The 23,088-nt window shown below is 58.3% G+C and overlaps 2 protein-coding genes across 2 annotated transcripts; one reads left to right on the top strand and one right to left on the bottom strand.

Annotated features, from left to right (window-relative positions):
* Window positions 1-2,055: 2,055 nt before the first annotated feature.
* Window positions 2,056-5,481, top strand: GNAT1 (G protein subunit alpha transducin 1). Its single transcript, XM_053989199.1, has 8 exons — window positions 2,056-2,161; window positions 3,570-3,612; window positions 3,821-3,962; window positions 4,034-4,191; window positions 4,275-4,403; window positions 4,487-4,616; window positions 4,702-4,855; window positions 5,082-5,481. Exons 1-8 carry the CDS (start codon window positions 2,056-2,058, stop codon window positions 5,270-5,272), a joined length of 1,053 nt encoding a protein of 350 aa, XP_053845174.1. The 3' UTR covers window positions 5,273-5,481.
* Window positions 5,482-6,916: 1,435 nt separating this feature from the next.
* GNAI2 (G protein subunit alpha i2) lies at window positions 6,917-21,664 on the bottom strand. Its single transcript, XM_053989381.1, has 9 exons — window positions 21,491-21,664; window positions 12,937-12,979; window positions 12,616-12,757; window positions 12,251-12,411; window positions 9,627-9,755; window positions 8,355-8,484; window positions 7,966-8,119; window positions 7,417-7,623; window positions 6,917-7,304 (listed from the first exon to the last, which is right to left on the bottom strand). Exons 1-8 carry the CDS (start codon window positions 21,606-21,608, stop codon window positions 7,433-7,435), a joined length of 1,068 nt encoding a protein of 355 aa, XP_053845356.1. The 5' UTR covers window positions 21,609-21,664; the 3' UTR covers window positions 6,917-7,304; window positions 7,417-7,432.
* Window positions 21,665-23,088: the final 1,424 nt, after the last annotated feature.

Below are 23,088 nucleotides of genomic sequence, written 5' to 3'. Positions count from 1 at the left end.
TTTGGTAGTAGGAGCTGGTACCTGGTGGCACTGGGAGCAGTGGTAGGGAAGTGGTAATGGTTCTGTAGGGGTGGCTGGGGGCTGGAGCGGGCAATACCGGGCTGTAGCAGGGCACTGATCAGTACTGGGGTGCTCCTCTGGCCAGAGGCACTGGTGTGAATACTGCAGGTGTGCACGGCTGTACTGGGGGCACTGGGCTGTACTGGGAGCACTGGTCTGTACTGGATTGTACTGGTCTGTACTGGGAGCACTGGTCTATACTGGTCTGTACTGGGTTGTACTGGTGTGTACTGGGTTGTAGTGGTCTGTACTGGGTTGTACTGCTGTGTACTGGTCTGTACTGGGTTGTACTGGGTTGTACTGGTCTGTACTGGGTTGTACTGGTCTGTACTGGGCTGTACTGGGTTGTACTGGGTTGTACTGGGCTGTACTGGTCTGTACTGGGTTGTACTGGGTTGTACTGGTCTGTACTGGGCTGTACTGGGCTGTACTGGTCTGTACTGGGCTGTACTGGGCTGTACTAGGCTGTACTGGTCTGTACTGGTCTGTACTGGTCTGTACTGGTCTGTACTGGTCTGTACTGGGTTGTACTGGTGTGTACTGGGTTGTAGTGGTCTGTACTGGGTTGTACTGCTGTGTACTGGTCTGTACTGGGTTGTACTGGGCTGTACTGGGCTGTACTGGGTTGTACTGGTCTGTACTGGGCTGTACTGGTCTGTACTGGTCTGTACTGGGCTGTACTGGGCTGTACTGGGCTGTACTGGGTTGTACTGGGCTGTACTGGGCTGTACTGGGAGCTGCGCTGGGCGCTTCCGCCCTCTGGCGGCCGAGCGGGGCGCTGCAGGAGAGCCGCGGGGCGGGGAGGGGGAGCGCTGGGGACAAACAGGGGGACACAGGGGCACTGGGCTGTACTGGGGTCACTGGGGCAGTCCTGGCAGGGCCTGGAGTCACCGGAGGTGGGGGAACACTGGGGAGTTATTGCGGTGTTCCTTGGGAAACTCAGTTTTGCTGTGCTGGCCGCAGTGGCAGTGGGGAGCACTGGGGACGTAAGAGGAGGCACTGGGAAGGCACACTGAGGGACCCAGAGATATTGTGGGGGGCTCGCTGCGGTTGGGGTGGTAACAGAGAGGTGGCATTGCAGTGTCCCTGGACCTTGGACAGGGTGTTTTTTGACTGGAGATGTCACGGTCACTGGGATTTCTTCCGTAGTCACTGGGGAGTGTTACTGGAGGGGGCTTTGGAAACCCTGTGGGGGGTATGCGGGTAGCCCTGAGGACATGGTGCAGGTGTTGCTGGAAGGCCTGGGGACGCTGTGGAGGTGATACTGAGCTGGCCTGTGGCACTGGGAGTGTACTGGCGGGTGGCTGGGCAGGCACACTAAGAAGTGCACCCGGGGGGCATGGGGACATTAGTGGAGGGTTCTGGAAGGGTGCCTGGGGACACAGGGTGTGGTGACTGAGGCTGACATTCTATCACTGTGGGCAGTGCCCGTGGGGACACTGGCATGGCTTACTGGGGTCGGACAGTGGGCACTAGTGCAGAGCAGGGGGTATGACCCGGTGAGATGGGGACAATGGGGACATTTGCTCCCACTCTGACCAGATCCCAGCAGGCACACCATCCCACCCCCCATTTCCAAACCCCTGGGGTCCACAGCAGAGCTGGAGATGGGTAGGGGTCCCACTTCCCGCAGGGTGGCCGGGTCACTGCCCCAGCGTGGAGGCAAAGCTGGAGGCTGGTCGGGCCGGGGCACCCCCCCGGCAGAAGTGCTGACACCGGGAACCACGGGATTGCTGAGCTCAGCCCGCTGCAGATTGAAGGGGGTTTATCGGGGGGGCCCAGCTTAAGCCCCGGGTGCTGAGCGCAGCCCCCCGGCAGGCGGCCCCCCGGGACCTTGGCCCCGTCCTTGTCGCACATCGGGCGGGCGGTGGTGGCAGTGGCGGCGGCAGGCACCGGGAGCGAGCGCTGGAGGCGGCGGGAGGCTGGAGCTCGTTGCCCATCTTGGTGCTGACCTCCAAGGAGCGGGTGGTGAACCGCAGGGCTGCGGGGCTGAGGATGGGAGCCGGGGCCAGTGCCGAGGAGAAGCATTCCCGAGAGCTGGAGAAGAAGCTCAAGGAAGATGCTGAGAAGGACGCCAGGACCGTCAAGCTGCTGCTGCTGGGTAAGAGGGAGACAGCACCCTGGGGGACATACCCATCCTTTGAGCATCTCACCCTAACAGCCCACCCAATGCACCCCTGACACCTACCAGTGCCCCTGAACCCAACCAGCACACCCCATAACTGCCCCCGAACCCAACCAGCCAATCCAACATTCCTCTGGCCCCCAGATGGACCCCCAAACCCAAGCAGCCCACCCTCCCAGTTCATTCAACATTCTCCTGACTCACCCAGGACTCTTAAAACCAAGCAGCCTACCCCATTCCCAGCAGCCCTAAACCAAACCTCCCCATCTCGAGAGCCCACCCAATGTTTCCCTGATGCCTCCATCACCTTTAAACCAAACCAGCACAACCCAGGAGTGTCCCCAACAGCCTCCCACTCCCAGGCATCCTACAACCAACCAACCCCTTCCCAATAAAACACCCAAAGTTTCCCTGACCCCATTCTAAATCCAATCACTTCAATAGTCCCCAGGCCCCTGCTCCTAAGCACCCCTAAACCCACTCTAGCAGTCTTCCAACCCCCACAACACCCCTAAAGCCAACCAGTCAACCCAAAAAGCCCACCCAATGTTTCCTTTCTCACTTGACACCCCTAAACCCAACCAGCCACCCTAACAGCCCCCCCATTCCCAGGATCCCCTAAACCAGCTCATCACAGCTTGCTTGACACCCCCTACCAGGCACCCCAAACACAACAGACCATCTCAACAAGAAGATGAGATCCTGAGATCCAAAGGTCCCGAGATCCACCCTAAGATCCCCTGGCTTCCACATATCCCTCAACCCAAGCAGCCCACCTAACATCCCCCAAATCCCAGGTCCCCCAACCTCAACCAACCCATCTTAAGAGCCTTCACCAACTCTACCTATCACCACCCCAGCCCATCAGCACCCGTGCTCCATCCTCCTAGGGACCCCTATGCAGCCCATACCACCCCATGTCTGTCCCTGGAGCCCCCTTGTGCTTTGTGTCCCTCCCAGTCCTTCCCAGTCCCCCAGTGGTGCCTGAGGATTGGGGTGCTGTGTATGTGGTGGGGCCGTGGGTGGCATCACTGTCTTCACAGCCTGGCCCAAGAGGCATCCGTCTGCACAGCCACAAGTTTGGGGCTTTGGGTGGTGGGTGGCAGGGTTGCAATGCCACCATGTCCCCAACCCCTCCCCTGGGTTCCTGAGAGTGTCCCTGGCTGAGCCACTTCAGATCCCATTAGATGCAGCAGCTCAGCCTAACCTTAATGCCACTGGCACAGGCTGTTAATCCCCCTGCACACCCTGAGCCACGGACCTAGCCCAGCCAACAGTGCCTGCAGCCATGTCAGGCACCAAGGTTCTCAGTGAGCCAGCACGGGGCTCAGCTGGGAGTGCCCATGGCATGGGCACCACCATGACCCATGTTTTGTCCCCTTAGGAGCAGGGGAGTCGGGGAAGAGCACCATTGTCAAGCAGATGAAGTAAGTGCCAAGGGGGGGTCACTTGATCGTGCCCACCATGTACCATGTCTGTCCCACACTGCAGCCATGGGGTGCCCTATCCCACTGTGCCTGACTCTGCCCCATGCCACTGCCATGGGGTGCATCCACTGCCATGGGGTGCATCCATCGTGTGGCTCAGCTCCACGGCACCCAGCTCAGCTCCGTGCCTGTGATCTTCCCTGGCCAGGATCATCCACCAGGACGGTTACTCGCTGGAGGAATGCCTGGAGTTCATTGCTATCATTTACAGCAACACGCTCCAGTCCATGCTGGCCATCGTGCGGGCCATGAGCACCCTCAACATCCAGTATGGGGACACAGCTCGCCAGGTGAGGAGTATTCCATGTTGGGCAGGGTTCCCCACAGTCCCCAGGCCCCACTGAACCCCTCTCCCTCACAGGATGATGCCCGCAAGCTGCTGCACCTCTCGGACACCATCGAGGAGGGGACCATGCCTAAGGAGATGTCAGAAATCATCGGGCGGCTCTGGAAGGACTCGGGCATCCAAGCCTGCTTTGACCGCGCCTCCGAGTACCAGCTCAATGACTCTGCGGGCTAGTACGTGGGGTCAGGGAGTGTGGGTGGGGGAGGCATGAGGGGGGTTCCAACCCGTGTCTCATGCCCACCGCATGCCTGGCCAGCTACCTGTCAGACCTGGAGCGCCTGGTGACCCCCGGCTACGTCCCCACAGAGCAGGACGTGCTGCGTTCCCGCGTCAAGACAACTGGCATCATAGAGACCCAGTTCTCCTTCAAAGACCTCAACTTCAGGTGGGGTCCAGGCCCCCAGTGAGGGCTGGTGCCAGGGGCTGGGCAGGGAGTGGGGGGTGCTGACCCTCCTTTGTCCTGCCCAGGATGTTCGACGTGGGTGGGCAGCGCTCAGAGAGGAAGAAGTGGATCCACTGCTTTGAGGGTGTGACCTGCATCATCTTCATCGCGGCTCTCAGTGCCTACGACATGGTCCTGGTGGAGGATGATGAAGTGGTGAGGAACGCTCACCACCTCACACCCCCTCTGCTTTGTCCTGGTCATGACTTGGGTGTCATCATGAGGCTGTGTCTCTCCACAGAACCGCATGCATGAGAGCCTGCACCTCTTCAACAGCATCTGCAACCACCGCTACTTTGCCACCACCTCCATCGTCCTCTTCCTCAACAAGAAGGACGTTTTCCTGGAGAAGATCAAGAAGGCCCATCTCAGCATCTGCTTCCCTGACTACGACGGTGAGTGTGGCAGTGGCTGGTGGTGGTGGGGTGCTGCTGGAGGGTTGGGTGCCACCACCCCCGCAGGAGTCCCCCAGCAGGTGTCCTCAGCACCCCATGCAAGTGGTGCTGCATGAGCCTTGTTGAGGGAGCATGCAAGATTTACCCACCCGAGGGAGCACTGGGCCGGCACTCTGGCAGGGGACACCAGCCCGGGAAGGGATCCTGCTCACTGCCACACCACCAGGTCCCAACACCTACGACGATGCGGGCAACTACATCAAGCTGCAGTTCCTGGAGCTGAATATGCGGCGGGACGTGAAGGAGATCTACTCCCACATGACCTGCGCCACCGATACCGAGAACGTCAAGTTCGTCTTTGACGCCGTCACTGACATCATCATCAAGGAGAACCTCAAGGACTGCGGGCTGTTCTGAGCCCCAGCCGAGCACCCCCTCCCCTGGGGACCAGCCCCACTGCTGACCCCATTCCACCTCCACAGCCATCTCTGCTTGCCCCTGCCCCCTGGGATTTGACCTGCTCAGCTCCAAAGCCACCCCTGGTGAAGGGGGGGCACAATCTCACTCCCCCTCCCCACCAACTCTCCCACCAGTCAGCACTGTAGGGCTCCCAGTTCTGCTGGGGGTCTCCGGGGCTTCAGTCCTAGGGGTACTTAGGTGACCCTGGAAACTGCAGAGTGCTGAATACTTTTGGGTGCTGCAGGTCCCTGGGTAACCCTCAGAGTTGTGGGATATGGGGGTTCTCTTGAGTGCTGAGGGTCCTTGAGTACCCCTTGGAGCAGAAGGGTGTTTGGGGGTCCTGGGTGTCCCTAGGTATTTGAGGGATCCTGGGGTGTCCCTGGGTTCCCTTTAGAGCTGAGAGGTGCTGGAGTTCCCAGATGACCCTTGGCACTGGGGAGACTGGGGGGGTTTGGGTGCCCCTTGGTGCTGGGAGTTCCTCATACCCCTTGGAGCTGAGGGGTGTTAGGGGTTCCCTTGGGTGCTGGGGGGTCCAGGTGCCCCCTGAAACTCTGGGTGTTGGGGTGGTCCTTTGGGTGCTGCTGGGTGTCCATTGGTGCCCCCCTGGAGCTGGGGGTGCTGGGAGTCTCCACAAACCCCTCGGAGCTGGGGGTCCTTTGGGTGTGGGGTGTCCATGGGTGATCCCTGGGACTCGGGGTTCCTGTGGGCTTGCTGCATGCAAGGGGTGCTACATGTCCCTCTGGGCTACAGATTATTGGGTGTTCCTGGGTACTGGATGTCCCCAGGGACTGTGTGGTACTGGGACTCCCTTGGTCCCACCATGTCACCACTGCAGAGCCAGGGCGTGGTCATGTGTTTGTTCCCCCCCCACCCCACAGCTCCTTGGGGTAGGGCTCAGCCCTGCAGCAGCATCCCAGCTACACCCCCCAGGGTCCCACCATTGCCCTCACCTTCCACGACCAGGGGCTTCTCCTGACTCCAGGGGGATGCCAACCCACCCTGTGTCCCTCTCCAACCCCTGGGGACCACCCTAGCCCTCCCACAGGGGTGAAGCCCCCCTACCCACTCCCATGTCACACAGGACATTTCAGTATATATAATGTTTCTCTCTTTTTTTTTTTCCTTTCTATATTTTATTATTTCAAACCACGTGAACGACTCAGTAAAACATCCTGTGGGAAAAGCGAGGCCGCAGGCACCGACTGAAGGGTCCCCCTGGGCTGGGGGGGACAGCAGGGGCCGCTCTGTACAGCGGGCTCTCCTCGCCCAACGCAACAGCTAGCCCTAAAAACTAGGCTTAGAAAGAGGGGGGGGATAGAGGCAGTGGGCAGCACCCCCTGCTCACCCTCCTGCCTGAGCTGCCCGTCAGAATGGGGGCAGCGAGGCGGGGTGGGGTGCAGACCCTCCCCCCCAAAGGCACACAGTTGGGGGGTGGGCTGGCCACGGAGGATGCCACCACCATGTAGCACTTGATGCTTTTAAATAGTTTGGTAAAAAGGTTTCTTTAAAAAGTAAACTGTGCCCAACCGGTGTGGTGTGGTTTTTTTTGCATGGTTTTGGGTTTGGTTTTGTTGTTTTTTCTTTTTTTTTTTTTTTTTTTCCTTTTTTTCTTTCTTCTTTCTTTTCTGGTTTACTAAAAGGAATGTCATCGGTCGTGTTTGTGGCTGGGTGGGCATCCCCGAGGGGACCCTGTGGCCCCCATGCCAGCAACACTTGCAATGTAAACAGTGAGAGCGCCAGGGCTCGGAGTGAATGAAATGGGGGCTGGAACGGTTGGAGGGGGTACAAACCGAGATTAAAACCTTGTCTTCCCTGGAAGGGCAACGCCGGCGAGGAGGAGGACAATGGTGGGGGGCAAACACGGCCAGCAGGGGGTACATGGGCCCTGCCACCATGCTGACACTCAAAAAGTCTCTTTACGTGGTGGGTGGAGGAATGAATCTGAAGAGAAGCAGGAGTGGGAGATGGTGTGGTCCTTCCTTTGCAGCTCCTAGGAGAGAGAGGTCGTGAGCAGGGGTGGGTCTGGGGACAGGGGAGCCTGCAGCTGAAGGATGGTCCATGACCACCCCATTTGAGGAGCCATTACTGAGACCACCACCCACCTGGGCAGCGCCACCCTCAGAAGAGACCACAGTCCTTCAGGTTGTTTTTGATGATGACGTCGGTGACGGCGTCGAAGACGAACTGCACGTTCTTGGTGTCCGTGGCACAGGTGAAATGAGTGTAGATCTCCTTGGTGTCCTTCCGCTTGTTCAGGTCCTCGAACTTGCTCTGGATGTAGCTGGCTGCCTCATCATACTTGTTGGCCCCTGGGGAAGAAGAGACACTGGGCTGCCCCACAGTTGCCCAAGCCACAGGTTTGGGCTTGGCTTGGCCCTCCACAGCCACTGTCCTGTTGCCAAATTGAGGCTCCAGAGGCAGATAACCCCCTTCAGGACAGCTGCCCCTTGTGTTGCATCCCCCCACATCTCCCAGCTCTTGGGGCAACCCAAACACCCATCACACCTCACTTGCTGCCCCAACCCACTGCTCCTCAGGCACAGGGGAGCCAGCATCTCTGTCCCTAGCACCTCCTGCTACCCTGCCTGGGGCAAGGCACCGCCCACTGCTCCTGCCAGGAGGGCAGAGGGCACAGAGGGTCCCAGTGGTACCTGTGTACTCAGGGAAGCAGATGGTGAGGGAGCTGTGCACGATCTTCTCCTCAAAGAGGTCCTTCTTGTTGAGGAAGAGGATGATGGACGTGTCTGTGAACCACTTATTATTGCAGATGCTGTCAAACAACTTCATGCTCTCATGCATCCGGTTCTGGCAGGGAAGACAGCAGCATGAGCCAGGCAGGGACCCTCAGGCACCACCCACCCCACTGCACCCCAGACTGCCACCCCCCATGCTCCTGCCTGCCTGGGCAGGGGATGCCAATAGCCCTGCAAGGCTTGGGTCAAACTGGCCAGGGCACTGGTGGCCACCAGAGGAGGGGCTGCTCCCCCAGCCCCCCATAGAGGGAATGTCTCATGGCACTGGTTCCATCCCTATGACTCACCATCTCCTCATCTTCAGCCAGCACCAGGTCATAGGCACTCAGGGCCACACAGAAAATGATGGCTGTCACCCCCTCAAAGCAGTGGATCCACTTCTTCCGTTCCGAACGCTGGCCACCCACATCGAACATCCTGCAGCAAGGGGGTGACATGGGGATGGATGGCAGCTCCCACACCACCACCCTCATCCCATGCCTTGTCTCAGTGTCCCCAGCTGCCCGGAGCAGGAGCAGCACTGGGGAAAGGAAGAACACAGTGCCTCTGCCCCAGGGATTTTGCCAGTACTGAGGATCTGCCCCAGCTCCGGCTGCCAGGAAGTGTCTAGGCTCATTTCCCAGCCAAAGCAAATCCCTGATGTGAGCTGGGGCGGGATCAGGCCACCTTTCCCAGGGGATGTCAGTGTCATGTTCCCCAGAGACCTGCTCCAGAGCAGGCACAGCAGGGCTTTGCCAGAGACCTTGGACCAAGGGGAGCCAAGTCACTGTGGACTCAGCAGGATTGTGAAGCAACAGAGCTTGGGGATGATCCCAATGCACTATGTGCCTCTCCCTCCATGGGCAGCAGAGGATGCCCTGCCTCCATGGAGAAGAGCCCAGCAGTAGCATTCCACATCCACTGCCATGCCCACTGCCAACTGCTTGGCTGGCGGGAAGGCTTCCCCACGGGGACATACTGCATTCCCCCCAGACCACCCCCACTGCCACTTTCAAAGTGCTCCCCTGGCAATGCACAACCAAGTGTCTCCATTCTACCAGGGTGGCATTGGGGTCCCTGTGAGCCCCCTGCATTCAGAGAGGTCCCCAGCAGATCTTTTTGACATCAGCTCTGTTGCCATGGGACTAAATCCCCTGGGGATGTGCACAATGGCAGCTTTTTGCCTCCGAAACTGGAGCCCTTATTATTTCCCGTGCGTTTTCAGTGGAAAGCAACCACAGGGTGCCAGCAGGCAGCGCTGCCACTGCCTGACCCCGAGACCCCAGCTCCTGCCCAGCGCCCTTCCTGCAGCGGAAGCAGCGTCACAGCAACGCGAGGAGGGACGCCTTCCCTCTCCCCTCCTTGCCAGAGCCTGGATCCGCCCCCAGGCTGAGTTCTGTGAAGTGTTTTTGAGGCTGTTCCAGCTATTTCAGTGGTTTCCGCTCTCTGAGGCAGCATTCCCGCCATGAGCAAACCAGGAGGTGGGGAGAACACAGTGTGCACCCATGGTCCATCCCAGCATGGGGAGGAAGGGGTTGTTTTGCTTTCAAAAAGGCAAAAGGGAAAGCGGTCAGACATACTTGAAGTGCAGGTCCTTAAAGGTGAAGTGAGTCTCTACGATGCCCGTGGTCTTCACCCTGGTGCGCAGCACGTCCTGCTGGGTAGGGATGTAGTCGGCACGGGCTATCCTCTCCAGGTCGTTCAGGTAGCTGGGGACAAAGAGGAAAGGTGCTGTGGGATCTGGGCTGTGGGGCACGACCCACCCAGATCCCATGGGATATCCCTACACTGGCCCAGAGTCTCCTGTCCATCTCCCAGCATTGTTCATTTGGGGTGGGCAGTGCCAAGCTGGGATGCACAGCAGAGGCCCCACGTGCATCCTGGGGTAAGCCCGTGTCCCTGCTAGACACAGGCACCAGTGGCCAGGGTGACATGGGACACACAGGACCGAGGGACTGGGGGCAGTGTGCTGGCACTGGGAGCCCAGCAGAGGATGCAGCCAGGGCTGGGGGGCTCACCCCGTTTCCCTGGCCATTTGCACAGGGGGGAAATGGCAAGAGGAAAATATTCAGTGCTATGGCAACCAGCCGCAGTGCTGGCGGAAACAATCGATGGCGCCATGCCATTTATAGTCAAAAACACAAAGGGACAGCGTCCTGGGAGGAAGCAGGAGGCGGGAGGCTGGAGAGACAGGGAGCAGCTCCATGGGAGGCTGCAGGCGTCCCGAGCCCCCTGGGGAGCATCGCCTGCCCTGCTGCCCGCAGGGTCCCAGCCGAGGTGGTGGACGGGTCCCCACCATGCAACACCCACCAGGACTGATGAGGGCTGCCAGGGGGATCAAGGCAGGTTTTGATTTCTCCAGCTCACATTGCTTTAATTGGGTTACTACAAATGGGCTCCTTTAAGCAAATTAGGCTTGTCTTAATTAAGGCATTTGTGGCCCTGTAATCTGGTGAAAGCCAGATTACAGCCCATGAGGCCATAGGGATCCTTGGCTCTGACTGCAGCACGGCCACTCACCAGCTCCTGGGAAACCCTGCAGTGTGTCAGGGCACAGCCAGAGCTGGAGGTGCCCCAGGAGCTTGCTGTGGATGTGAGGGTGGAGGACCTGCACGTTACTGCTGCAGAGCAGCTAAAAAACAGCCGGAAACACACATGGCCTCTGGCTACGAAAAACAGGAAACGCCACAGCAGGGCCCTGTGCAGCGCCACAGGCTCTTGGACATTGCATCAAGTCCCAGGGTGCTGTGAGCACCACCCTGGCACCCCAAACTCCTGGAACCCCAAGAGGCAGAGGAGGAACAGGATGGGGGCTGCTGTGCCGCAGAGGGCTGGGGCACAGGTGGGCTGTGTGCTGGGCATGGCATGGGGCTCCTCATTCCCAGGCTCTCCTGTTCCAGCAGCACTGTGGGCACATCATTCCTATGAGATGGGCAAGGGACTGGCATCTCCACAGGGCTGGAAAAAGGCTGGAGCAACAGCTTGAAGGTGCTCCTAATTAATGATTTTCCAACCCCCCACCATGTGCTAAACGCTCCATAATGGCACTGACAGTGACAGGCATTTGGCAGACAATGTGCAGATACACCTGCTCCAAGTGTGTGTGTGAGCTTCCTGGCACTTGCTGAGTGTCCTGTGCTCCCAAACCAGCACTCACTGCCAGAGAAATGCCAGTGCTGGCTGGGGAGTGATGAGGCTGGGGAGCAGACAGGGGCTGGGGAGCAGACAGGGGCTGGGGAAGGTGGGTGTGTGCCCGTCAGGAGGAAGTGAAAGCTGCGGGTGCTGGAGGAAAGAGCTGACAGGAGCTTCTCCAGGTTTGGTGGTTGCCAGGAGCTTTCCCGCAGTCTCAACTTCACAGTGACCTCAGTGCAAAAGAGGGACCTGACACTGTCATGCATGAGAGGACAGCTGGGGAAACCACTTGCCCTGGGATGGCAGTGAGTGAGTTCCAAGCATGCAGGATCCCAGGTGAGGCCAGGCTTGGTGGGGTGTTCCTGGCACACCACGAGCTCCCCCCACACTGCTTTACCATAAGGGGTCTGGGTAGAGAGAGTAGGAGGGCACTGTGTGAGCTGAACACAGACTCAGCTGTGTTGCTCTCTCCAGCAATGGTACATTAGGCAGATTAATTTTATTTATTAATCTCTTCAAGAATAATCCCAACCAGCTGCAGCAATCTGCCTAAACACCAATTTGCTGGGTAATGCACAAGTGTAATGCCAAGTCTTCCTGTATAAAACAGTTAAAAGAAAAAGAGAAGCCTGTTGAGCATCCTACTCATCCTCTTCAGACCTAAGTGTCCCCAGGGCTTTCCTTGGGAATTTTTCCTGCCTTGACAGCCCATGAAGGGTGATGAGGATGGGCAGCACCCTGGCTGCGCTCATGAGTGGGCAGCCAGTGGACAGCATCTCCTGGGGAAGGGCAGTGGGGACAGAGCAGTGGCAGGAGGGGGATGCCCCAGTGCCCCCCCTCCCAGGGTACACAGCACCCCGCCAGAGAAGGAAACAGCTTTCGAAACATCCGCCTTCCCAGTTCCGCTCCGGCTCAGCCCCAGCACCATGCGGGAAGTGGCAGCACCAGCTCCTAAGACTGGTGACGCCTGGTGACAGTGAAGAGCAGCCCATGGGGGGATTTTCTGCTGCTTGACAAAAGCACTGTGGCTCACAGGGCTCAGCTAAGCTGGGGCAGAGGAGGGGGTACTCACTAGGCAGCAGAGTCGTTCAGCTGGTACTCTCGGGAGCGGTTGAAACAAGCCTGGACCCCGTTGTCAGCCCACAGTCTCCTGATGACGTTGGCCAGGTCCTCAGGCATGATGCCCTGCTCCTCAGCAGTGGAGGAGAGTGCAAACAGCTGCCGAGCATCATCCTGCAGGGATAAAATAGCTTGAGCATTGGCATGGACTTATTGAAGCTCACTCACTCAAAGGACCTGATGGCAGCCCACCAGACAACAGCAGGGCTTGGGCTGAGCCACCTTTAATCCTAGTCCAGTTTTGGGCACATCTGAACTCTCAGATGTGACAAGAACTCTCATCCCTGACAGGCATAGTGGGAGCAGGAGGGCACCCACCGCTCTGGAGGAGTCTCCAAAGTCAATCTGCAGGTTCCCCATTGCCTTGATGATAGCCATAATGGACTGGATGGTGTTGCTGTAGACCACAGCTTTGTACTGCCGGCACTCCTCCTCTGAATAGCCATCCTCATGGATGATCCTGGGGCAGGGAAGAGACACAGGCAAGTTCAGCCCTTTGTGGGTACTCCAGGATGCTGTTCCCCACCCATGCTCTGTGGCAACACCAACAGGGAGCCTTCCCTGTCAGCCACTGGTTTTGGAGCTTGTGGCCAAGGCATGGGAAGTGTCAGCCACAGTGACACTGCAAGGACCACTCACTTCATCTGTTTGACGATGGTGCTCTTCCCAGACTCACCGGCACCTGTGGAGAAATGAGAAGGGATGAGGTCCTGTGCAAAGCCAGGAACCCTTACCCTACTGGGACAGCCGCCCAGCCCAGGGAGGGAATGCAGCAGGTGCTTTGGCCATTGGAGAAGCAGCATTAGCCAGAGCAGATGACTGGATGTGCACTGTGAATGTCAGGACCAAGAAAGAGGGAACAAAATGAGAGTCTGGGGGCCCTTGCAATATGTCCCAAGGGAAGAAATGACACCTGCTCTGGGCCAGGAAAATGGCATCAACACACTAACATTTTCCCCACAGTTCTTGCATGCCACAGCTGATGGGCAATCCTGGCTTTGGCTGAACCTGGGAACTCCCCGTGACAAGGGGCCCAAGCTCTGCCCATCACCTGCCATCCCATCTCCCAGCAGAACCTGAGATGCTGCATCCTACATCCCCTCTGTGCTGGGGAACAATGGAGCACCAGCCCCACTACACATTCACAGCTGGAGGCAGCAGCAGCCAGGATGCAGGGATGCTTGTGCCACAAGGTACAGGCAGGGAACTCGGGAATAAGTTGCCACCTCCACCAGCCAGCTCAAGCGATCCCAGCGGGCTCAGCCGCCCCCGGGTTGGTTCTTAAATAGTGCGCACTTCCCAGCCTGCCGGGTCCTGTGCCCCAGCCTGCTGCAGAGGCAGCTGCCAGCAGGGAAAGCCAACAGCTTTTGGGGTCGTTTTGTTTTTCAGCATCCAAACGCAGGGTTCCATGAGTTCAGTGAGACAGCCAGGGTGCCTAAGGTTCTCCTTCCCCCGCTCTGTCCCCCCTAGGGACGTCACCCGACGCAGGCAATGTGCAGCTTGGCCCAGCCCTCCCTCCACTGGCTGAGAGCAGGGAAGAAGCAAAGTCACCCTGGCTGCAAGAAAGGGGAAGCCAAAAGGGGAAGCTGAAAGAAAGGGGCATGTCCCTTGTCCCCTCTCTGTGCAGGGAGTGTCACGAGATGGATGAGTGCCTGGCTCATCTTGCCCCAGGACCCCCAGCAGGCTGAGGTCCCTGCCTCCAGGTGCAAATCTCAGAGGATCTCCCAAGCAAAGTCCATCCCTGTGTCCTCTCACAGCCCTTTTTGTGGGTCCCCCCAGTGCTGCCCTTGACCATGGAGCTGCCCTTACAGGGGGCCCCAAGCAGGATGGTGCCAGCATGGCCACAGAGGGGGCAGAGATTATAGAGGAGGTTAAAAAAATTAGAAAAAAAAAACAAAACAAAAAAAACCAAAACAACAGATTATGCTAAAATTAACTGGGAAAAACAGGGCCCATCGTGCCAGCTGAGACATGGTGGCAGGGAACAAACTCCTTCTACGCATGTCACCAGCCTGAACACCACCCAGGTGACAGGCATGCATCCCCAGGGACATCACTGTGGGCAGTGCTCAGGGCATGGAGCACCCTGATGCTGGGGCCATACTGAGGCTATAGACACCCTGTATTTACCACTTGAGCACCCTCCACGGTTCCCATGCTGTTTGTACCAAGGGAGGGGCTCTGCTCAGCTCAGAGGTCACTGCTCAGCACAGCAGGGGCTCTCAGCACTGCTGACCCATCCTCCCCCAGGACGCTGACGCGGCACCCGGCACAGTCTGGCCAGTGCTCGTGGTCACTGCTGGCAGCTCCTGCCTGGAGCTGGGAGCAGGGGGGAAGGACGCGGCGTAGCCCTTCATTTTTTCCCATTCAATACCTCTAGTTTCTAACACCATCCTGTACCACTGGGTCCGGTGGTCAGAGCCAGTGGCATTCACCCAGTCTTTTCTCTGTGCCTGGACAGAGAAACTGAGGCACGTGTCAGGCGAGAACCTGGCTTATCAGCATCTCTGAGATGAGGTGCCAGACAGCCATCCCCGGCTCCTCCTCTCTCTGACCCTGCCTGACATTTTTTCCCTGCCAGGAGGGAACAACCCTGCCGGGGCCTCCTGCTTTCTCCCGGCTCAGTGACAGTCACAGGGTGACCGTCACCAAGGCTGGCTATTTCCTTGCAAACTTCCTCCACATCTCCCAGCTCCTTCCCTGCTCTCTGAGGAAGGTAGCCATGTTCCAAGTCAGCACCTCTGCCTCCCATCAGAAGCTTGCCCAGCACAAGAGATTGTATGCTTGCAGTGAGCAGGAATTTGGATCTGAATTAACAGCCTCCCTCCCCATGCGGGGGACCTTCCCCAGCCCCCTCGATGAGTGGAGCAGAGGGGAAGGATTTCAAATCCCCGGAAAACCCCAGCTGCCGCCCATTCAGCCCCAAAACAATTCCTGGGCTGGATGCCAACTGCCAGTTTCCACCCTCCAGCCCAGCCCGGGCAGGACGAGGCAGTGTCAGAGGAGCTCTGGACTCCTTTGGCGGCATAAGGGGGGGGTGTGGAGACCCCCCACTACCCTGAGCCGACCCCACGGCTGTCCTTCCTCCAGCCCTGCCTCTCTGCAGGAAGTGCTTGTTCCCAGGGCAGTGCCTGGCAAAAACAGGACGAGAGCTCTCTCTTGGGCTCATTTCCTCCTTTCTTTGTTAAAAATAATCTTCAAAAATTTAAAATAAGCAAGCAGCTGCCTGGCTCCAAAACTCCCTGCTAATCCACTGGCAAAAACTTTATTGAGCCAACATATATATCTTGCAGCCCATGATTTATGATGCTTTCTGGGCAGCAGATATTTAGTGCAATATATGCACATAGTTCTGGGCAGCACCTACATAATCCCTGTATTTTAGGAGCTGGCCACAGGTTTCAGGATCCATCTCACTCCACATCACTGACAGGGGATTTTCCATTTTTCCGCACGGCACCATCCTTTTAAATATTTCAAATATAGATGGAAGTAATGCATAGCTGGAAAATTCTCATTATAGGGGAAAAGCTGGAATTCAATCCGCCAGCAGGTCCAGAGCCATCCCCATCCCGAGCACCCAGAGGCCCATCCCCTGCTGCTGTCCTGGCAAGCTTTCCCAACCTGGCAAACAGCAGCTATTATTTGAGCATGAATTTACAGATGGGTTTTAGCTCTTGACAAACCCACCAATCCCCTTCCCTGCAGGACAGACAGACGGTAGGACAGAGGGACGGCTGCAGAGCCCACCCCCCTTGGCACCTGTGGGGTCCCCACCATCAAATGGGACAGACAAAAGGGTGTGTTAAAAGCAGAGTTACCCTAAAGACTCTAATAACAAAAAGAGATTCCCCTCGACATTTTCCTTCCTACCCAAAATAGATGGAAAATTGCTGTAAAAATAATCACATTTTTTTAAAACCCCACAGTGACACAGGGCGTTTTTCCCAAGGGCCATCCCATTCCAGCACAGGGCTGGCTGCTTCCCAGAAGGAGCCGTGCATCGTTGGCTGGTGGAATGCCACGTCCTCAGGCAGGACCTCAAAAAATTCGGGGGGTGCAGACCCCCTGTCCAAGGCAGCTGATAGAAATTTAAAAAAATACCACAAAAATAAATAAAATAGAAATAAATTGGCAGCATGAAGGATGCTCAGGGCACACAGGGAGGAGGTGGGCTAGGGATGGTTTCCCAGGGGGAGCATGGAAAATGCACCCCAGTGCCAACAAGGGCTGCCGGTGTCCACAAGCTGGACAAAACTATCCTTGTGCTGGGCTTTTTCCAGCAATCCTGAAACTTTGCTGCTCTGTTTCTGCCCCTGCCATGGCCAGAGTGGTCCCTCTCCCCCCGCACCACTGCTACCCATGTGCCCCCAGGTCTGAGTGCCATTATCCTGTCCTGACAGGACGGGGCCTCACCCTCTGGCACAGCCGGGATGCTGCCGGCACCTGAATCCCTCCGGCCGGGTTTTCCACCAGCGGGATGGAGAATTACTCAGCTCCCCCAGCTCCGGTGATTCAAGCAGTCTCCGGCCCGGAAACCTGCGCTCCGGCCTGGAGCAGGAAACCCGGTGGCTGCGGAAAGGCCAGGCCAGCCCTGGCTACAGCAACAGCGCTTGGGGACACTGTGATCCCAGCCCTGGGTAGGCTCAGACCATGGGACACTGTAAAGCTACACATATATATAAATATATATATATATCTTCACCTATATGTGCTTTTTGATACATATAAATCAATGTATATGTTGCTCCATAAAAAAAAAGTAAGATGTTAAAATAAGTTAAAATAGAAAAAAAGTTAAAATATATTTTTACAGATGTACATTAGAAATGCATTTTATATGTTAATCATATACATATAAGCCTTCTTCTTGCCCTAGGCAGAGTCTAAGTGCTCATCTTGGAGCAGAGGGCAGCTGCTGGCCCCTAGGACATCACCAGTGGGGGCATTGTAGTGACCCATCCCATCCCAACCTATCCTAAGCCCATACACCAACTTCAGGGGGTTGGACATCAGGTCCCTCTTCATCTAACAGCACTGAGTTCTTCCCTGGTCCCCCTCATGGTGACACCTCCTAGCCCATGGCAAAAAACAGCACTGGGGCTCTCAGCGTCCCCACTGAATGGAGGACCCAACCCCTCCAAAAGCCAGCACTGAGGAAGGAGTGGGGACAGAAACAACCCCCCAAGACAGGACCAAGCACAGCAAAGTAGGCAGCTCACAAAGAACCCAGGGCAATTCTGGGGCCACACAACCTCTGAAAGTCACAGCTGGTCCCCTCCCTTCCTCTATTTTTATGCAAGCCCCAAAAAAAAAAAAAAAAAACAAAAAAAAAAAAACCCGCTTCCGAGCCCTGCCCGGCCCCTGTCTGTCCCAGGCAGGATCTGGTACAGGCAGTTCCTACATGACGTACCCTGGTGCCACCACGCCAGCAAGGGCAGTGTCCTCATCCCAGGGTCTGCACCTAGAGCAAACCCCTGGGGATTATTATCATCAACCCACCAGCGCGTTCTCCACCTCTAACATAGCTGAGAAATCCTTTACTTTCCTCATCCTCCAAAGACAAGGAATAGGGGCTTTGAGCACAGCAATCACTTGCCTGCTGCCAATCCTGAATCCCCCTGGAGCATCTCAGCTCCCACAGGCAAGGAGATGGGTTGGCCAGAACACTGCTGCCCAGCAGAAACAGCCAATGACTGCAGGGCTTTGTGTCCTAGCCGTGGTGAGGAGCTGACAGCGGCACCAGGAAGTGTTGGAAGTATGGGGCAGATGCTCCAGGTGCTTTTAGGTGTTGGTAATGGCTCCTGGCCCCCTCTCCAGCACCAAAACCGTGGGAGACTGCTGGTTTCCAGTAGCAGGGAGGGACACATTCTTTGTTTGGGGGGAACTGCTTTGCCTGGGGGATATTGCTTCATTTGGGTCTTCTCCTCATCAGAGACTGGAGCTTCAAACTATCTGACACACACTCATTTTGCCAGAGCAAACAGCAGAGGAAAACCTGAAGGCACGGGCAGGTGCCACAGCAGAGCAGTGCTGTGCCCACACCTGCAGAGCCGTGTGCCACTGCGGGGTCCTGGCTGCCCCCACTGCACTGACAGTGTGTCCATTCCTCTCCAGCTCACGCACCACGGCAGAGGAAAGGCAGGAGGCAGCTCACGGCCACATACAGAGCACAGCACAGATCTGAGGCACCTGCAGCAGTCAGCCCCAAGCCTTCTCTGCTCCTACACTCCTGATGCCATCACCACATACCAAGACCAGTGCCTTCCACTCACACCATGCCCTGCCTGGCTGTGGTGCCCCAGCTCCAAAGTTCAGCTGTGGGACACCATGAGTTGACACCAAAAACTATGCCACACTTTGAAGAGACATTTCCTCCTCATGCTGTAGGTTGATGCAGCACAAAGGGTGAAGCTGTTTTTCTCTTTAGTTTTTCTCTTCCTTTTTCTGGAGGAGGCAGGAGGGCTGCAGCCCCCACAGAGGGCCCTGGAGCTCACTGAGGGTGATGAGGAGCTGAGGTGCTCACCCAAAAGCATGTGAGGCCTCAGGTCTCCTCAAAGCTTCCCCTGACCATGGGGAAAAAAAAAAAAGCCATATGAAGGGTGAGCAGCAGGGAGGTGGGAGCATCCCTCTAGCACTGCCATCCCACCTCACAGAGGGGACATGTCACAAGCAGCAGCCCCCAGGGGGGCAGTGCTGGCCCCACCTGCCGGCTTGGGAGGATTTTCTGGCCAAGGCTCAGCTCGGAAATGGGCAGCGCTGACCCAAGGCTCTAGTGCTATTGACACCTCAACAGCTGCAAGGGGAAGAAAAAAACATTTTTTTAAATGTACAAAAAGAGCCATTTTGCTCTATTTTTGGCTTTAGAAAGCAGCTGAGATCAGAAATGCCGCTCGTAAACACTGGCCCCAGCAGAAAGGAGTGCAGACATCCTCTTCCTCCTGCCTCCACTTCAGGACAGAGCAAGACCCAGGAAAGGGATGTCAGCTAGTCAGCCTACACCATAATCCTTGTCACCCAGCGAGCCCACAGCTGCTTCTCAGTGATGCTCGGCACCAACAGGATGGGCCCTCCCTACCTGGGCACTCACAGCTCACAGCACCAGGGTGATACTGCCTGGATGGTCCTGGGCAGTCCCAGGAGCCTCCCGAGGCTGGAGGTGCCAAACCTCCTTGGCCAGCTACCTCCCCATGACTTCCCACCAGGCAGTGGGCTGAGAGGAGCAGACCTGGCATCAAGGCCAGCACGGGAGCAGCTCATGACAAAGAGCTACCACGTGCTTCTCCACTATCCCACATATCCCATGACAGGGTTCCACTCCCCTTGCTCTCCCTTCCACAGAAAAAAAATGGGGCAGCGAGTGCACCCAACCATCGAGCCCCCCATACAGCACAGATCCCCTCCCAGTGTCTCCAGGATGTGTTTTGCTGCCAGCACTGCTCATGCCAAGGCAAAAAGAATCAAAATAAAATAAAAAAGAGACGCACTCTGATAAAGGAGCATTTTAAGGCGTTAATTACGTATTTCTCAAGGCAGGCAGGGGTTGAGCAAATAAAGGCCTGCCGGATTTCAGCGTGACTTCCTGCTGCTGGCAGCTTCCTCTGCAGACAGCAGATGAGTCCAAAGACATTTTCTGTCAGGGTTCCCTCTGTCCCGCTGCCCCTCGGTGCCATGGGAGCGTCCCACACTCTCACCTCGCACCTGGAGGGAGGCCCTCCCTGGGAATTTCGCAAAGGGAATAAAAAGCCCAACTGGAAGTCATTAAGAGAAATAATGAATTAAAATAACGAAGTGCTGCCTTGCCCGCAGGCACAGGGCAGGGCTGTGAACGCCCCTGGGCGCATCACCAGGGTGCTTTGAAGAGCGAAAGCCCGTTATCAGTACCAAAATCGAGTGTCCCTGAGGCAGAGAGTCCGTGGGCTGTGGGGGGCCCTGCCCACGGCAGGCAATGGCCCAAGCCCCCCAAACCCCCATGGAGAGGGCAGGGTGATGGAGAGGCTCGGGCCTGCCCCAGTGCTCCAGTGGGGAAGGCACGGGGCAATGGGTGCCTGTCAGCCCCGTTACCTCCATCACAGCCAGAGGCCAGGGTAAGAGGAGCCCATGGAGGAGTCCAGGGATCCTGGGCAGGTGGGACAGGGTGCCCGAGCTTGCAGGACCTTTGCTGGGGGGTGGGGGGGGAACATCCACCAGGAGAGTGGGGATGCCCCCACCTTTGTCCCAAAGGGATATGTCCAGATTGGACACTGACAGGGGGAGACAATACCATCGTGGAGTGGCAGCTATTTCTGGGGGGATCCCCACCTCCCAGGGTGGGGTGGCACCCTCTCTGAGGGGCACCCAAGGCTTGCGTAGGGCCACTACCCTACTGCCAGGGGCATGCCCAAAGCTCACAGAGGGGTGGGGGAAGAACCCCACTCTGGAGGGGACCCAGGGTCTGCTGTAAGTACAGGGCTCTGTTCCTGTGGGGAAACCCTGGGAGGTGGTCTGGGGCCAACACCCCACTCCTGGGGGGAATCGGATGGAGTCAACATCTCAGTCCTGCGGGGAGAGACACTGGGAGCTGGGATGAGGTCAACATCCCATTCCTGGGGAGAGGGCGAGGGGGATCCGTGGGAACTGGGATAAGATCAATAACCCCCTCCTGGAGGGAATCTCTAGGATCTCGGATTGGATCAACATCTCATTCCTGCGGGGGCGGGGGGGATGCCTGAGACGGGATCAACACTCCAGTCCTGGGGAGGATGCCTGGGAGGTGGGATAGGATCAACACCCGATTCCTGGGAGGATCCCTGGGACAGGACCAACACCCCACTCCCGGGAGAGATCCCTGGGACCTGGGATGGAATCAACACCCGACTCCAGGGGGAAATCCTAAGGCCTGCTGCTCCATTCATGGGGGGGAACCCGGAAGCCTGGGGCGGGGCAGGCCCCCGTTCCCGGGGCATCCCCGCGGCCCGAGATGGAGCCCAGAGCTCGCTGCGGGGAGAACCCAAGCCTGGGCTGAGGCCAGCATCCCACTCACGGGGGATCTCCGGGGCGGGGCGGGGCACTCCTGGCGCTGGTACCCAGAATCGCCCCGGGGCAGGGGGGGGGGGCGCGGAGGTGGCGAGGCCGCCCGGTTCCGGCAGGGCCGGGCCGAGCCGGGCGAAGAAGCCAAGATGGGGGGCCCGAGGGTGGGGCCCGGGGGTCTTACCCAGCAGTAGCAGTTTCACCTCGCGCGCCGCCTTCTCGCCGTCCTCCCGCAGGTTCTTGTCGATCATGCGGGAGCGCTCGGCGGCCGCCTTGTCCTCGGCGCTCACGGTGCAGCCCATGGCGGCGGCGGCGGCGGCGGCGGCTGCTGCGCGCGCCCGCGGCTCTGCCGGCCCGGCCCGGCCCGCCCCGACAGGCCCCGCCCCGCGCGCCCCGGGGGCGGGGCCAATGGCGCAGCCAATGGGCGGGGCGCTGGCGGGGCGGCGCTGGCGGGGCGAGGCCGCTCGCTGTCGGCGCGCGGGCCCTCAGGCGGCAGCGGCGGGTAACGGCGGGGGGGGGGGACACACGGGCTGTGAGGGACGGGACGGAAGGGAAGGGGGACACGGTGTGTCCCGGGATAGACATGTGGTTGGGACACGGTGTATCCCGGCACACACATGGGGAGGGAGATGGAGTCCGGGTGTTGCGTTTTGGGGTCCTTTGGGTGCAGAGCAGTGGGTGCAGCCCTGGGAACAGCGGTTTGGGTGATGCCGTGTTTCAGGGCTACCTCTTGTGGAGACACGGTGTCACAGAGTGGTGGCTTAGAGCTTGGGCATCTCTCACTCCTCAGGGTCCCGTGTCCCCTGCCGCAGGAGGAGGGAGCTCCTTGGCAGGTGCCGGGGTGCCTGTGACAGGGAATGGGTCAGGATGGGACTGGGCAGGATGGGGCATCTCCAGGTTTCTCCCAGAACGGGGGTCCCTCAGGCACTTGCCCCATCCCCCAACTCCCAGGGCTGCCCCCTTAGGAACTAGAACCCCCCACACTTCCTGAGGAGGGGGGCCAGGTGTGCCCACTGACCCAGGGGACTGGCCCGTGCCCAGGTAGCCACCCTCACTCCATGCTAGCCCCACAGCAGCGCCTCATGCCTGCCCAGGCCCTGCAGCCCCTCCACACACCCCCACCGGCACCAACTGAGCAGGATGAGGGCAGCCAGGGATGCTTTCAACTCAGAATGCCAGGGGAAGGGATACAGCATCCCCCGTGGGGTCTGCAGGCCTGTGCCCGTGGGCCTGGCGTGGGGGAGCAGGGCATTCCCGTGGGAGCGGGCTGCCGTGCTAACAAGGCTTTGCTAACGAGCTGGCACTGAGCCCAGACCTGGGGCTGGCGGAGGAGAGCGAGGGGCCAGGGCCGGGGGGGCTCACCCCCACTCTGCACTGTGCCATGGGCGAGGGCTGGGGGCTGGCCCTGAGGGCACTGGGGGCACCCACTGCCCTGGCACCAGGCACAACATGCCCCAGCGCCGCTTCCCTGGAGCCCTGCTTCCAGAGCAGCCCCACTCCCCAGGGATACTACTGCCATGGCACTTGCTGGGGTTCCTGCTCCCATGTATCCCACTCCTCAGGAGTCCCACTCCACAGGGCCGTGCTCCCACACGTGTCCCATTGTCCTGGGGATCCCGCTCTCACAGGTGTCCTGCTCCCCAGGGATCCCACTCCCTCGGGGTCCAGTTTCCATAGGGTCTAACTCCCACAGGGGCCCTGCTCCCATGGAGGTCCCTGCACATCCATGTCCGTGTGTCTGTGCTGTCCTGCCGTATGTCCGCGCTGTCTGTCCTGCTGTTC

Source organism: Vidua macroura, chromosome 13, assembly GCF_024509145.1.
Source record: "Vidua macroura isolate BioBank_ID:100142 chromosome 13, ASM2450914v1, whole genome shotgun sequence".
NCBI lineage: Eukaryota > Metazoa > Chordata > Aves > Passeriformes > Viduidae > Vidua > Vidua macroura.
The sequence above is the reverse complement of the archived record's forward strand: the minus strand, read 5'-3'. Positions and strand labels throughout refer to the sequence as shown.